The following is a 16849-nucleotide window of genomic DNA, read 5'->3' as shown; positions in this document are numbered from 1 at the left end:
AATAAAAAAAGGGTTTATTGCTCTCTCTCTCTCTCTCTCTCTCTCTCTCTCTCTCTCTCTCTCTCGCATCGAACTTTTTACTGCCAATATTCATATCGCGTTTGTCTTTCGACTTTACAACGCGTAGAAAGTGACACTGACGAATCCGCCAAGTGATTCGGTCAAAAACAACAGTCGGTCCTCGTAAACAATGGCCAAGTTTTGCCTAGGACAGGAAAATTAACGAGATATAATTGACTCGGGGGAATTTGGCGCTACAATAACAGCAAATCAAATATTTGTATATGTACTGATGTACTTTATGTTAATATTTGTGAACGCGTGCATTATCGACTCATAGGACGAGCTTTGCACAGTAATAATGTTAATCGTCGGGGAAACATATGTGTATATTGGCTATAGAATTTAATTAGTTTGAAAAACAAATATATTACTTCACATTATTTAACATGAACGCATTTCGACATGATTCTTCGATAGATCTTTTAATTAATTCCGCAGATTATTTTTTTGGTAATTGTAATAAATTCTACACTGTGTTTGGAATGCGGAGACCATTGAAATCATAATTAAATTTTATTGGTTAAACTACTTTTACTTTCAAGTAATGCGTATTCATTCTGTTTCAATAAATATTATTGAATACGAATGAATTAATATAAATATTATTCTATCCCCAGAGATTTTCTTCTTGGCATTTCCCGTTGCATTTCATTGAGGTATTTTCTGTGTACGAGAGCATTTCCCGTTGCTACTGATTACGCAACCGACTGTTGTTTTTGACCGAATCACTTGGCAGATAACTACCCTCCTCCACAGGCGGAGAAAAATAAATCTCGCAGCGGCTCACTGGCAAGGGACGAAGTCAGCGGCGAAGCTGGCGATGACGGTGGCGAAGGGGGAGAGGACGAGGAGGCCGCCGGTACAGATCTCGAACACGATCCTAACGAGACAATGGAGGACTACGAAGCCGCACTCGATACCGAAACGTAAGCCCTCTCTCATAGCGCGGTTGGAATTTGTAATATAACGATGTGCGTTACTACATTTAATGAGATTAGAGAGAGCATTGTTATGCACCCCTCCCCTTGTGCAGCGTTATTATGAGCTTGTAAAGCTCGAGGGGATTCGCGAAAATCGATAATCATGGCTCAAGAAGTATAAGAACACGCAGCGGAGCTAAGGGCACTCGTGATACACTTTTGCACAATGTGCACTTCTATCAATTTTATTTTTTATCCTCAGACCGATATCATTAGAAAGCTTAGCGTCTTCAATTGTTACTTAACGTCAAATCTTTATCAAGTACTAAATTCTCTTAAAGATAATTGAACTTTATCTTCTTCCTCCTGCGACATATATTGAAAAAATGTATTGGCTTTTATTTAAACGAATACTTGTCTACGTTCTATAGATTTATAAAGAATTTATGCCGGCGAGCCGAGTCTACAAAAAGATGTCTATTTTAAAAAAGCAAATTCAGAACGCAATCTATATCGAGTAATTATCGCTAATTATGCAGGTCGGAGAAAAGCGACGATATGAATACGCATAAGGTGCGACTTAACGTCGAGTCCGACGAGGAAATGGAGGAAGAAGAGGAGGAGGAAGATGGTGAGCCAGAAATGCAAGGTACGTTAGTTAATCTGACTTTCAGGAATTAATAACTGAAAGAAAATTCGTTCCCGATTCATCCAATTATTTCGAGATCCCATCAATATTTCTACTGCAAGAGTTGTGAGGCGAGCCGAAATAATAATTCGGTAGAATAAAAACAAGAAAAGAGAGACTAATTTCTCTTGCAGATGACGGACAGGAAGTGTCGGCTAGACCGCGAAGAATGTCCGAGTACAACATGGCCACCAAGAAGGAACCGATCCCGGCCGGTTCGGCATTCTTTATTTTTTCGAGCACTAATAGGTACAGAAAAACTTTATTTCAGCTTCGCCGAGATAAAAGATATATAAAATAGTTCGACGAAACTTTCTCCGATCTTTTCATTTCTCGGACATCTCTTTGGCAGAGGCCGCTTTAAATCATATTCCTTTTCGATCGTGTTTCCGCAGGTTTCGCGTGTTCTGCCATTGGTTCTGCAATCACAGTTACTTCAGCAACGTGATACTACTGTGCATTATGATTTCCTCCGCCATGTTGGCCGCCGAAGACCCACTGAGACAGAAGTCGGACAGAAATGACGTAGGTATCGCGCCGAAAGACGAATCGATTTTTCATGCCAAAATGCCGTTAAAATATCCGTTTCATCGGGATTTTAACGCAACTATCGAGATCTCCGTTTAATGTCTATTTCTATCAATGTAGGTTAATTGTAAATCTCGATTTAACTTACTTTCCATCTTTTTTTAGTTCAAGTGTTAGAAAAAGATAAAAAGTAAGTAAACCGAGATTAAAATTAATCTAATTTGGTAGAAATGGGCATACTAACGAAATAACTGGTTGGTTACGCTTTGTTGCAGATACTGAACTACTTTGACTATTTTTTCACTACCGTTTTCACGATCGAAATCTGCCTCAAAATGGTCTCGTACGGCTTCATCATCCACGAGGGCGCGTTCTGCCGATCGGCTTTCAATCTGCTCGATCTTCTCGTCGTTTGCGCCTCTCTCATTTCCATGACACCCATGAAGTATAATCTTGTTCTTTATATTATTATTGTTTACATTAATAAAAAATCAATTACAATTGTAATCGTGCAAAAAGAACGCAAATAAGGCAATTCAATTCTCTGAGGCGGAGTTTCATTTTTAAAAAGTTCGATTGCCCGAAAGATTAGAGGCATTTTTGTTCTCGTTATATCTGTCGTGCTTTGTACTGATGCCGTTATTTATTGTATACTTGCAGCACTGGCGCATTCTCTTTCATCAAAGTGCTTCGAGTGCTCCGTGTACTGAGGCCGCTGCGTGCCATCAATCGCGCCAAGGGATTAAAGGTATCTCTTTCATTTGTCTCACCTGTTTTATCTAAGTCCGCTAAAACCGGCCCAATTCACAGCATACGCCCCGCCGTAGTATACGTAATAATAACGCCAGACCGTATAATATGTACACACAGCCAGCTAGATTACAGAGTCGCTCTCGTTAGTCCGACGTTGATCGCCAAGCGTGCGCGAAATTGCAATTACTCGTGTACAAATGGTGGAAGAGCGCCGAGGTAACTTCGGAAAAGTCACGTTGACGGCGAAATGAGAAATTACATTTCATCCCTGTATACAATATCGAGAATTTTTCTTACGCGCGAATATCGTCACTACGCGAAAATTTATTTACCGAGATCGACAAAATATTTATTTATCGTCAATACGAAATTAATGCAACGACACCTCCATAGATTTTCTCCATATATTGCGAAGAGACATTGAAAGACGTATACTTCTAGTTTGAATTAAGAAATTCGTCTCGAGTATCTTTGTTTAGAATTTTAATGAAGTCCAGATTCTCTGCTGGCTCTCCACGAGAAGAAAGCTACACGAATTTGACGGAATGCGACCAGAATGCGTGTTAAAAGATATCGTTACGAAACGAAACGAGCGTTATAACTTTTATTTCGGCGCGGCGCGCACAATTTCCATCTCACTATCACGAAGGGCGAATATATATTGTGATTAATATTGTGAACCCAGCACGTAGTACAGTGCGTCATCGTAGCGGTAAAGACTATCGGAAACATAGTCCTCGTCACCAGCCTCCTGCAGTTCGTGTTCGCCGTCATTGGCGTACAGCTCTTTAAGGTAGGATTATCGGGCCCCGATACCGACACGGCCCCGAGAAAATCTATCCTCCGAACCTCTTATAATATACACTAGAGTGACATATAATATATTACCAGTCGATACCCCCACGACAACACCTTAAGAAAAAAAACCCTCTTAAAATCTCAGCCTCAAATCCACCCCTCTCTTTTTCTCTCTCTTTCTCTCTCTCTCTCTCTTTTTCTCACTCTCTCTCTTTTTCAAGATCCGTTTTCAGCATTTGTTCATTCGTTTATCCACACATTTCTTAATATGCCAGAAATTTAATTCACCATCACCAAATTCATTACTACTGTTACGACTACTTTAGTAAGCCTTTGCCCGACATCTCGGCAGCTTCTTCGACGATTATTTCTTCCGCTTAATTGTTGCAAAAAAGCACGCAGTCGAATCTAAAGATCGCGATTGACTTAGAAGTAATTAAATCCGATGGAGAAACGCGACTAGAAAAGATTTTCCTGTCCTTTTCGAGAAAATATATCGTCAATCGAGACTGACGATTTACGTACTCCAGCTTTTGCTTTGTAATTAGATCAAATCTTTTCATCGTCGATAATTATGTGTTTTCCATGTCAAGTCCCTGCACCGCTCTCCTTGGATTTTTGCCGATTTTTCTCACAGATTTTCAAACACACGCACGCGCGAGACTTTTGTCACCGTTTTTTGCGCACTCGATACACACGTGTGAATACATATACTTTGAGTAAGTTTTATCAATAACCGTCGCGCGCGCAGAGAGCTTTTTTCGTAGAAAATCTACTTCGTTATCGATATGGATCGCTGGTTCGCGTGAATGAGGAAGAAGTGATGTTGCGGAATTAACGAGCGCATCGTCCAATTAGGTGAAACGTCTATGTCTGAATCTCCGACATCGACAAACGGCGTCGATGCGCGCGGCACGTGGAAAATAATCGTCGAGGGGCACGAGCACGAGGCGAATGTTGTTTTTTCTGACAGATGCACCTCTGGGTATACCCTTCTCCCCTGTGAAAAACAAGCTGTCTTTTGCGTCTAACTTATACTCATAATTGGGTTTCTTGTCTCGACACTCTCTCCCCGAAACCTCTCACTGGGACCACGTTTGTGTTCTTTGTTCCCACTGTATATAAGATCTTTTATGTCAAAGCGCCCCATCTGGCGAAGGCCAGCATGATCGTTTGCCTTTATTATCCGATAACAAATCGATTTTACATCGACGTAGCTTACGCCGAACTTGGGGATTCTTCATTTTACCATTATATTATGTTACTTCTTTAGATATAAATTGTATATTTATAAAGATTCAAATCGACGTCCATTTGAAACTGTGCCTTGGAAAATGTTTTAAGTGTGTGACGTAGGAGAGAGAAAATCAATGTTTGTTGATGGAAAGTGTATATCGCGCGTGTAATGAAATTTCTCTTCGTAGATTATTATAATTTTGAATAATCAGTTTAATTTAATTTTATTTTGCTATATTTTGCTAAGTATACGTAGCTCGAGACCGGGTTAAGTACTCTTTAGAAAAGCGCGCGAGTGAATTTTATTTATTGTTAGAATTTATCCGACAGGCTATCCATCGAGTCAACCAGATTATTTACATTCTAATGCCGCGTTTATGTTTAAATAATAGAAATAACGCATCTCTCTCACTCCTTCTCGCTTTCTTTCTCTCGGGTTTGGTGTGAAAACAGTTCTCTCAGTGGCATTTTCCACGTACCGATGTTTAACTATGTAAAATATCATTCATCGTTTTCCTTCACTATATAGCATGGTTTTCTCTTCATGATGACGATCTTAAATCGCGATAAAATTATATCGTATATGCATGTTGTTTTAAACATTGAACAATATTTTCAGAGACTGCAGTAGATTAAAATTGAATCATTAATTGTATTTGTCGATAGCTTTAGCGAGGAAAAACCGCTGTTATTTCATGAAAAATAAAAAGGGGAAAGAAAAACAAATACCGTTTTCGTCAAACTGTTGTCCACAAAAATGAAAGCAATTCAAGAAATATTGCACTTCGCAGCGATTTTTTAAACATACGCGAATGTACACGATTTTATTTAGAGCCATAAAAGAGAGATAATAATTTTGTTACCGATAATACTGATACACGATACGATTTTTCAACACAAAATTTTCTTTCATACGTTTCTTTGTCGCTTCGACATCGATACATTTGATTCGATATATTTCCACTGCTTTCAGAACCGAATAACGTTCAATCTAGGCATGTACCTCGTTTGAAGTATTTTGACGACCAAAAATTATCGCACGTTTTAAAAAGTCAGTTACATGCGTAATAAAAATAATTGTAGCAACAATAAATAGTTCATATATAGTGTGTAATTGAGAAAAGAGAAAAAACCTAGTATGTATGAAGATAGGTCAAGTAAATTAAAATTCTTGAATAAAATTGATAATGATTTTTTTTTAATAGAAAAGTTGGTAGCTGTAATATTTTTCCAATAACTATAAATATCCAATAATTATCAAATATATATATTAATATTTTTCCAATGACTATCAACTGATTAGCCCTCCGAGAACACACCTATTTTTTCATTCATGTGTAGGGTCAGATGACCCATGTGTTCATTTGAAAAAAACGTAATTTACGAAAAAATTTTTATTTTTTTTATTTTTAATATTTCTGGCTAAAAATTTTTCTGGCAAAAAAAAAAAAACATTGTCAAATTGACTTTTTGTGTTCTCGGAGGGTTAGTTACATATATTTTGACGGTTTTGCAATAATTATGTTTTCACTAAAAGATCGCGGTGTTATTCCATTGGTTTCAATTACTTCATTTGCCCTCTTATCATAGTAAATCGTGCCACGCCGATGTAATTTAATATATGCATATATATAGTGGACGAGTGACCGGGGGGAGATGAGACGGTGGCTCAAAAGCAGATCGGGGATGATAGTCGAGTGTGTAAATAAAAAAGAAATGAGAAAGGAAAATCGGCTTTACGCAAGACCTAACATGCCTTTGCTCTTTCGGCATTGGTTTTCGTTTCTTCGTTTTTTTACCCCCCCTCAACTGGACATACCTACGATATACCTGTTTTATATATTATATATATATATCTCTCTTTCTCTTTCTCTCTCTTTCTTCTTTTTGCCATCACGAGACTTTTTGCTGCTCGAGACTTGATAGACTACATCGCTGTTCAGACGATACGAAACAGCCACGCAACACACACATACGCACACAGATTACACGCATTCTCTCATATCAGACGCGAATATCTATAGTGAATAAAAAATATTCGAACTTTTCTTCTGGAAATTCTTTTGTGAAGTTGCTGAGACATTCCTCGTTTCAGCTTAATTTATCATCTTTCTTCAACTTTGAAGAAGAACAAAGTGGCACGCTCCGGTGATCACGCTTCGTGCAGTTTTTTTTCTTCCGAAAGCTGAAGAAAGTCATCAAAGATGTCGATTCGACGACGCGGATGAGACGAATTCAAAACCGAAGTGGCGAATGTCTTAAATAACATTCTACAAAAAAACTTGCAGTTCTTTAAGAAATGAGAACGGCGCTGGGATATAATTATTATTTACAGCGCCAGCTCGGAAATTTCTCGATCCGTATCTCGCTAGATTTACTTTAAGAAATTATTGATCTTATATAAATAAGAGATAATGTTAATTTAATTGCTTGTGATATATTGAGAAAGCGAATATTTTTTATGCATTGAGAGGTAGATCGGCACTCGGAAAATTGCGCTAAAATTACCAAATTAAGTAAATAAAAACGAAAAAGTTTAAATATGTCATCTTAATATATCTCAAATATTTTTATTTTTCTCTGAAACGTACGCTTATTCGTATATATAGAACAATATAAATTATTAAAATCTTCATATAACGTAAACGAAGGAAATCTGTCTATAAAAATATATAGCTACTTTTATGATTATCCAAGGCAATTCTTCAACGTTGTGCCGACCTTCCCGAATACACATATACATATAACTCCCAGGAATAAGCACACACATACACACATCTGCGCGAGATACAAGCAGGCCAATCCAAGAGTATACTACTAAAATTCCTTTAATTTTCATATTTTTACACGCACATACCTACCCACCCATCAAAAAAGAAATATAAAAAAAGACTCATGCAGACTTCGTGATTTTAAGACTGGTAGTAGAGGATGTTTTTGAGAATTGCATGCTTGTGCCGGCTAAGCATTGCAGTGGTGTGCCGCTATATTAACACGAGAGAGAAAGGTGGAGGAGAAGAGGAAAAAGGGCATTGTATTTCTCCATAAGCTCCACTCGCCGCGGGACTTCGCCATCGGACAAATCGAAAGGGGAAAAGATCACGAAAAAGCGGTCCCTATACACGCGCGCACAGACCCATAATTGCTGCAAAAGGAAGCACCACGGCAATTTCCTTCTCCGTTCGTTTTCAGTATTATAGGCTTTGGAGATCGTCGATCTCGATTGTCCGATTTTATCTCGTGACTTTAGTTTCGTTTTCCGACCGAACCATATAAAATGCTACGAGTGTTGTCGTAAAATATTTCACTATTAGAACGATAAATAAAAAAAAAACAGAGAAATACGGAATGATGTCACACAGGCAACTGTTGTATGACTATGAACATTTTCAAATTCAGGATGATTGCTGAAATTAAATTTTTAGAAATTAAAAGCGAAGTTCAAATTTCTAGAATTGATATTAAATGCATGGAACGTTTGATTGTCGTGATTGACGGGGCAATCGAGATCGATTATATAAATGGGATAAAATCCCGTTCGGATAAAATCGGATAAAATCGGATAACCTTGCTTATTAGGCGAGCTCGATGGAAGCGGCTAGGCGAATCAATGTCGGTCAGGCTAAATCAGGCGTTGCACACACACAAATCGAATTTAATTGCATTTAATTTTATATACCGCGGAACTCTCCTATATACGACCATCGTTTCTGCAATCGCGCGCTTGATACTTTATCGAACTTGCTCGCGCGCTTCTTCTTGCGAAGTTCTACAAGTACCATTAATTTTCCAACGCCAAAGTATCTGCGGAGCTTAAACACTTGCGAACAAGAGAATATAAATACTTCGTAAGAGATATTAAGGTTCTCCGGGCAAAGGATACGATCATTCGCCGTTAAACGCGATCGAACCAGGGTAATATGCAGAAAGATAATGTTCCGCGAAGCTGATCGAGGCTGTCGGAATGTGGAATTCGGCGCTTATTAGACACGATAAAGGAAGATATAGAGTAACGTAGAACGTAGATTAGTTGACATTCTAGGCCATCTTTATATATATTAGCTTGTTCTGATTATTAATCTTAAGCGGAGACAAGTCGTTCAGCCCGACATTATATCTATCTATCTACTTATACCTATCTATATATACATATATATACTATATCTATCTCTCTATCTGTCTATCTATATCTCTATATACATATATATATTTCTCTCTCTCTCTTTCTCTCTCTCTTTCTCTCTCTATACATATATATATCGCTCGTAGTTTCATGTGTATCGATCGCCCTACCATCACATGCTCCTTCACACGCACACACACACGTACATATTACAAGTATGCGACGCAGTATTGGGTGTCACAGAAGTAGCTAAGCGTAAGCTAGCCCCGCGAGTTAATTCGCAAATGCCTGGTTCTCGTTCGACGGGGTGAAAATACACCTCAAAGGCGGACTGCTGCCACAACGTAGCTTGCAGCAGTTGTGCAGGCGTGAGAAAAGGCAATAAATGTTGCGGCACTTGATGCCCGGCGCGACGCGCCGCCGGCCGGAGTCTGAGGTGAAATTTTTATGATAGAGTTTCGCAGAGAGTCGCGGAGGTTTTTCGGCCAATTTCGCGATCTTCGAGAAACCGAATTTCGGATGAGCTCATTCCCGAAAATTGTGTTTACGGCAAGACGAGATTTTTTTTCGTGTTGCATGCAGGATATACTTTTATGACGGACGAAAAAAAATTAGATATATAGATATTTATATATATAGCATTATTAATCAGTAAAACATGAATAATAACATGACATCCGAGTTATTGGATTTATTTCTTCGTAAAATTTCGTTTTTCAATTTTAACTTTCAATCTTCGAGATCTGCGATATATATATATATATATTCGAAGTGATAACGTTTTATTATAGCGGCAAATGCGAATTTCATCGAGAAACGAGCGTTATCCCACACGGGGGATCCACGAATGTAACCGAGCACGCTCGTGATCTCACACTTGTAAAATCAACTTTCGAGGAAAACGCCGAGGTTTTTCCCCGCCCAAAAGTCCCATAGGTGCATTGCCGAGAAAAAACATCGAGCACTGATGGATGGATGGCGAGGGCTTAGTTCACGCGATGAGAGCAAAAGGGATAAAACTAAAACAAAAAAAAAGAATAAAAGATAAAAGAGAGAGAAACCGGAGATCTCTGAGAGAAAAGAGAGCTCCGAGGAATCGAGAGGAAATCAGAGGAGAAGCTGCGCAACTTTCAAAGGGATCGATCAAGTCGTGTAAGAAATCGCCGCGCGTATAAGAAATTCGTAGAATAAAAACAGATATATATGTATATATATATACACCACATACAGGAAGAGAGGATAAATCGAGCTAGCGAGGGCTATATAAAATGCTACGAGCGACTGAAAACGCGAACGAGACGATATTAAACGAGTATGATATAAAGGAAAAAAAAAGTTGAAAATCGTGGCGAGAACTTCCACTATCCGAACGGCCCCACAAATCCCCGCCCCTGCCCCCGCCCCCGCCCCTCAGCCCCTTGGAGTGATGATTACCCAGGCCACCCTAAATTAATGCTACTCTATTTTTTTTGTTTCTCTCTCACTCTCTCACCACCCCACGTGTTCCCCGCTGTGCTCGCTCGCCCTGCTCGTCTCCGCAACCGAAAAACGCTACGTGAAAAAGTACGTAGTGAAGTGTGTGATTGTCGCCATTAAAACGATCGGCAACATTATGTTGGTCACCTATCTCCTACAGTTCATGTTCGCTGTTATCGGGGTACAGCTGTTTAAGGTAAAGAGACATCCAGCCATCCACTTAGAAAGCTTACTAAGCGAACGAGATTGCGTTACCACTTTCTATCTCTCTCTCTCTCTCTCTCTGTTTCTTTCTCTGTCTCTCTATCTTTCTCTCTGCCTTCCCGTACTCTCCACTATATTTTCTTTCTATCCTCTCGCCGCCGCCCGTCGCACTTACGTTCACTTCCGTCGCCCACGGCGACGGTGGTAAATTTCCGGCCGAGCACCTTCGGCGACCGAATTTTCCCAAGCGAAATACGGAGAGCGATGGGAGATAGGGTGTAATGGTCGTCACGCGGAATCGCAAAACATTAATTAATTATGCGAGATGTTAAATATTCTTTCTCTCAAATGAAATTTTTATGGCAATATCGGATTACACGCTTGATCGTTTTTTTTAAGATAATTTTTATTCGGAATGTTAACTGTAAATTACATCAATTTAAAATCAGAGATTATTATTCGAAAAAAAATAAGAACAAAGCGTTAAATAATAATACTACAACTGAAAATAATCATAGAAAGTTTGTCCTATCTGTCTACTCTGTATTTTGCAATATTATAATTCCCAGCATCTTCCTAAGTTTTTCTTTGAATCAGACTTAAGCAATAAAAGCTATTTTATAACATTGACTTTTTTTTACATTTTTCTTGACATTTAGAAAAGATCAAAAACACTCGTAAAGTTTGCCTAGGTCTGTTCCAAGAGTCGTTCTTTCCCACTTTACTTTTAACGTTCTAAACCGTACGAGGGAACGTATCAGCAGCGAGGCACATTTTACAGTATCGAAGCGACTTCGGACATACGTTGCGAAGCTTCTAACGTAATAACGTGGCTGTGGAATGACACAGACACGTTCCGGCGAAGGGAAACTTCCTTCCCGAAAGGGGTTCCTTTTGCCGCGGAATTATCTCTGCCCGATACGAGGCGCATTATCTGATTATCCGCGCGGCGTATCGATCATCGTGCTGTCGATCATTAATTATCGCGGTATCGCGCGCGATCCTGACAGCCGGAAGGACACGGAAACGATGACGGATTACCCTTTCGGATATATGCACGTGTGCATCTCGTTGCTGCCGATATTTCTCTCTCTCTCTCTCTCTCTTTCTCTTTCTTTCTTTCTCTCTCTCTGTACATCTCCCCTTTTACATCCTCGAGCACGGTAACGCTGTTATTAACAATATAACGCTTTTAACCGAGAAAAACCAGGCGAGATTGTCGTGTAATTATACGTCGACGTGCAAACTATATATATATATATAATATATATATCTATATATTTTTTTAAATATATATATATATTTATTTATTCGTCACACACCAACGATACGCATATCATATATCGTACTCCCCTTTCCTCCCGTTTAAAGATAGACCCCCCTCCCCCTAAAAAACCAGGCATGCCAGTTTCGCTATATGTGAGAATGAAGCTTTAGTCGTAGTGCATGCTGGCCGTCCACGTGCACCGAAACCACGAGTTACACGTGATGACGTGACAGAACGAGGCGAACTTCGGTGTAGCGGCACCTGATACACGATAAAACAGAGTCAATTAAATTATGACAAATATTACACAATTAATAAATGCAAATGGACTTATCATTAATGAAGACTCTTCGTTGTTGTCAACAAATTATCTCGAATACCGATTTATCTCGCGTTTATTAATGCTTTGTTAATATTTATGACATATCTTCGCAAAAATGGTCGAAAATAACTCGAACAGTTTTATAGCAATTTCAATCTTCTTCACTTTTGAAAGATTTAAATGATTTAAATAGTGACTTTTTTTTACGCCACGACAAAAGTGAATAATTAATCGTTCGTCTCGTTTTGCCACGACTATACACCAGTTTTCTCCACGACTCACACGATTCCACGAGGAAGAATAGAGACTGAACTTAGGGCTTAGATGAAAGATAGATTGTTCGAGCAGCCGTAGAGAGATATCACACAGATGTTATTCGCAAGACAGCGTTGTGTCTCACAGTCGCAAAGTATGAAATAGCACTGAAGTTACTCCCACATGCGGCCCCGATCGGGACTCGAGGCGCATTAGCGGGTAGCTCCCCTTAGATGTTACGCACAGAAAGTTTCCGACGTACTTCCGCGTGTTTTGCGCGAGACTCTCTGTCGACTTTGCTACACATATACGTTCATATATTCACGCAGCGGAAGCGGAATGAGACGGCAAGTGTAGACGGAGCCGGTCATACGATTCCCCGTGTGAGCGTTGTTTTAAAATCGATATTTACTCTGCCTTCGCGAAATTGCGGGGCTCTATTGAAATTCCGAGTTTTGATTGAACGCGGACGCGCGGGCAAACGAAATACTCTCATTCCGCTTCCGCTGAGTATAACGCTTATTAATGTAGCAAACAAGTCTGCTTGCATCACGACGATGTAATCGCCAACAGGATATTCAAACAGGGACTTATAAAGTCAGATTATATACGCTCGTGGTTACGGTTCGCCCTGGTCACAAACGTGTTGCATGGGACTTCGGACAATGTTTTTTTTTTTCGGAGACGCCAAAGTGCGCAAGCGGTCATTTTTGACACGAGGCGAGAAAGGTGATATTGCGCTGATAATCGGATTTACAAGTCGCGGAATTTTCACATTCCTGTCTATCTTGATCGCGAGTACCTGTGCGCGTATAGCTATACTCAATCCGACAAGGGACGTATCACAGCTGTTCGGAATCGATTTCATTTCTCTTTGCAATATTTTGATAATTGTAAAAATCTAAGAGACAAGTCTCTTTTTATACGTGTCCGTATTGTTTCACCTATTAAGCGTCAAAATGAGCATGTATAAAAAAAACTATATACCTCTTAGAGATTTTTGTTTAATGGTATATATTTTTTAAAGAAAATCAAATCAGTTTTGGATAATTGTGATATGCCTCTTGAGAGATTCTCGTGGATGATTCTACGAGGATATTACCTTGCCAAAATACGAGTTATATTCTATGGTTAGATATTAAAACTGTATTTAGAAGAGAAGTTCATTCAGGATGCTTCATCTGGCGAAGCTATTTGACAAAATAATATATAGCGAAAAGTGAGTATGACAGAAATATGATATTTTTGCAGTCAGATGGAACAGTTAGTTAAATATTTCTTAGGAAGGTGATAAATTTTGTACGAAATGGAGCACTGGGTCGTTGATGTTGGATGAAACATCTAACGCGTCACATGTTGATATTAATTAGCATACATTCGTAATAATTATTCGCCAATATTTCACGAATCTGCTATTTCAAATTTTATCGTCTCTCCGTTAAAATTATGCATATGTATCGAAACGTTCTTGCCGCGAAGGTGAAAACCATCAAGAGAATTAATAAGTTATCGAAACGTGGAAACATTTTCGAAAATGAGGTTGCGAGACAATATATTTTCTAATAACAAGATAATGTCGTAGCGGATAATTGCCTAAAATTAACGGCCTCCTAGGGTGTTCTCTAGTAATCATTAAAGAGAGAGAGGGTAATTATTATCGGAAATGAATTAAATTTGTCGGCGTTTGCTCAGGGAACATAAACGTCGCTCGACGATGAATATTTTAATGTCGCTCATAGTGATCGTTCATTCTATAAGCCGCAGGAACGTTTTTTTTTTATATATAAATACAAACATCGCTTTTTATCAACGTATGCAAAAAGAGAGATACGTGAAAAGCACGATATCTGAGTCAGGAGACACGACGTGACGGGAGAAGAAGAGAAATTAACGTTAAAATAACGAGATAGGAGAACAGGGAAGATATGTATGTCGCGATTACGACGATAGTGCTGCTTCTGCACGAGCCGCGGGACACGTACGACGCCTGTGCTTTTTTACTTGCAAGCAATTATGGATTACAAAAAGAAGGAAGGAGGCCAGGAGGGGGGAAGAAGGGCGAGGGGGAGAGGGTGGGAGGGAGGGCAATCGCAAAATCGTCAGCTATCACGCTGTTGTCGGCGCGGGAATGGGAGGTGGGCTCTGCGTTGTTGTTTCAATCTGTTTCGTTATTTTGGCCCGCACCAGCTCGTGTTATACGTAGGTGGCAATTATAGTACCAATTTGGCGCGTCACGGTGGCCCATTGTTCGTGCTTTTTTTCCCATGTCGTGTCCGAGCCCACGCGAGCGCGCGCCATGTCGACGGATAATGGAGCGATCACAGATTTCATCGAGAGCATTTTACATGCGCGCCGCGCATCTATAGATCGCCATCAGCTCTTTAAACCGTCGAGGTGCAATAATGGCGCGCCCGCTGATGAGAATACAACACCTCCGCCACGTTTCCGAACATCTCTTTCGGAAAATGACACATTATTTTGAATAATTGCTGGGTTGTTACGCAAATTCGTCCGAGATTTGACGACAAAGTTATTTAGAATTAATATTGTTATTTATGGCTGATGTTTATGTTGTTGAACGAGATATAAAAATTTAACTTATTGATCTCTCTAGCATTAAAATCTTTTCGTGACTTTGTTTTTTTTATGCGGAATTTTGATATCGATACATGAAACGCACAAGCGACAAGGACGGAGATGAATCAATTTGCGCGAACGTGGAAGTTCGGATGACTGGAGAGGGTGTTCCCCCCGCGATTATTGCACCGTCCTCGCTCCGTCCACATGGTCGCGACGCGGGTTTCAAGGCGAGGGGGGCGAAGGACCCATTCACCGACACCTCTCCCTCAGCGTGCTTATGCACTCACTATGTCCGTGTTCACCACCAAGCGCGACGAAACGCTTATTTATAACATGGACGTGATCGCGGAAATCATCGCGAGGAAACCCCACGCATCGCCTCCGTACATTGTTGTACATATGTATGCACGTGCCGACGTGGAATGTGTCCTTTTTTTTCCATATACCACGTTTTTGCCTCTCACGTTAACACCCTCTTATACTTTGCTCGATCACGTCTCTCGTTGTTGCTGCCGCTGACAATGCTACCGCAAGTGAATGGCCGATTCACAGCTGATGTGTAACCCGTCATGCTGGCGATCTTTGAGATTTTTTATTCTACACGAAGGATTCAATTGCGACGAGGCCAGAGATATCGAGACTCTCTTGTAGCAATTTTATTTATTACATAACAGCAATTAAACATTGAAGCATATATGATGATTATATGTATAATGCGTTTAATTATATTTCATATTTGACGGATTACAAATAACAGATAATTACTCATATGTATACGGAACCTATTTGCGAAAAAAGTAATAATTTGTTTAGCCTGGTGAATGGCATCAAGTTGAATTTCAAGAACGCTAGCGTGTCGTTCGCAGCTTTAACATGTTGCGTAAATTCTAGTCCCGTATTAACGGACACGTTAACGGTATTAACGGCGATCGAAATTGACGAACTTCTTGTATTGTGTAGGGCAAGTTTTTCTATTGTTCCGATGCATCGAAAATGACGAAGGACCAGTGCCAGTAAGTTCTGATTATGTTATAAATTAATAAAAATAGCTCAATTTCCCGTAATTGTTAATAAAGTCCAAGAATTGCGATCGAAAACCACAAATATCTTTAAAAATTGTCAGTAATCTTGTGCACATAACAATAACGTACTGATAAAAGAGCATATCTCCAATTTGAAAATATATTACACGTAATGAAAAGAAAATTTTTCTCTGTAATGAGCTTTCTCATTAATTCACGGACAATTGAAAGGCCACATTCGATAGGCCACACATTCAGAATACGGTGCAAGAAACTCTCCTTTCCAGGGGTACTTATTTGGAATTCGAAGACGGTAATATTAACAGGCCGGTCATGAAACTCAGACACTGGGATCGGCAGAGTTTTCATTTCGATAACGTTGCGAAGGCGATGTTGACCCTTTTTACGGTCTCGACTTTCGAAGGTTGGCCATCGTAAGTATATCTTGCATTGCGTTCGCAACGAACATTGTTTCAAGATTTACGTATCTATATCGAGATACGTTAAATACATTAAATACGGTACGAAAGGCTACTTATGCAAACTTTGCTTTTACAGCAATCTCTCAATGTCGATACAACAAAGTTTCCATTAGGAACTCGTTTCTTATTTTC

At 39.5% G+C, this 16849-nt stretch overlaps 1 protein-coding gene across 6 annotated transcripts in view; it reads left to right on the top strand.

Annotated features, from left to right (window-relative positions):
• Ca-alpha1d (Ca[2+]-channel protein alpha[[1]] subunit D) overlaps positions 1-16849 on the top strand; it is a 71262-nt gene that overhangs the window by 40793 nt on the left and 13620 nt on the right. For 5 of the 6 annotated variants that reach the window (XR_011733396.1, XM_071786679.1, XM_071786681.1 and 2 more), the window contains 9 exons: positions 820-989; positions 1523-1632; positions 1806-1920; positions 2067-2196; positions 2475-2644; positions 2860-2947; positions 3638-3745; positions 16174-16226; positions 16523-16669. Coding sequence is in view for 5 of the 6 variants with exons in the window: in XM_071786679.1 (XP_071642780.1) it covers positions 820-989; positions 1523-1632; positions 1806-1920; positions 2067-2196; positions 2475-2644; positions 2860-2947; positions 3638-3745; positions 16174-16226; positions 16523-16669 (1091 nt within the window). In the remaining variant the exon portion in view is untranslated. Of the gene's footprint in view, positions 1-819; positions 990-1522; positions 1633-1805; positions 1921-2066; positions 2197-2474; positions 2645-2859; positions 2948-3637; positions 3746-10673; positions 10782-16173; positions 16227-16522; positions 16670-16849 lie in introns of all 6 variants that reach the window. The other variant, XM_071786680.1, reaches the window with a different exon arrangement.

The sequence above is a fragment of the Temnothorax longispinosus genome, chromosome 8 (genome assembly GCF_030848805.1).
Source record: "Temnothorax longispinosus isolate EJ_2023e chromosome 8, Tlon_JGU_v1, whole genome shotgun sequence".
Lineage (NCBI taxonomy): Eukaryota > Metazoa > Arthropoda > Insecta > Hymenoptera > Formicidae > Temnothorax > Temnothorax longispinosus.
This window is presented reverse-complemented; position numbering and strand designations above follow the sequence as displayed.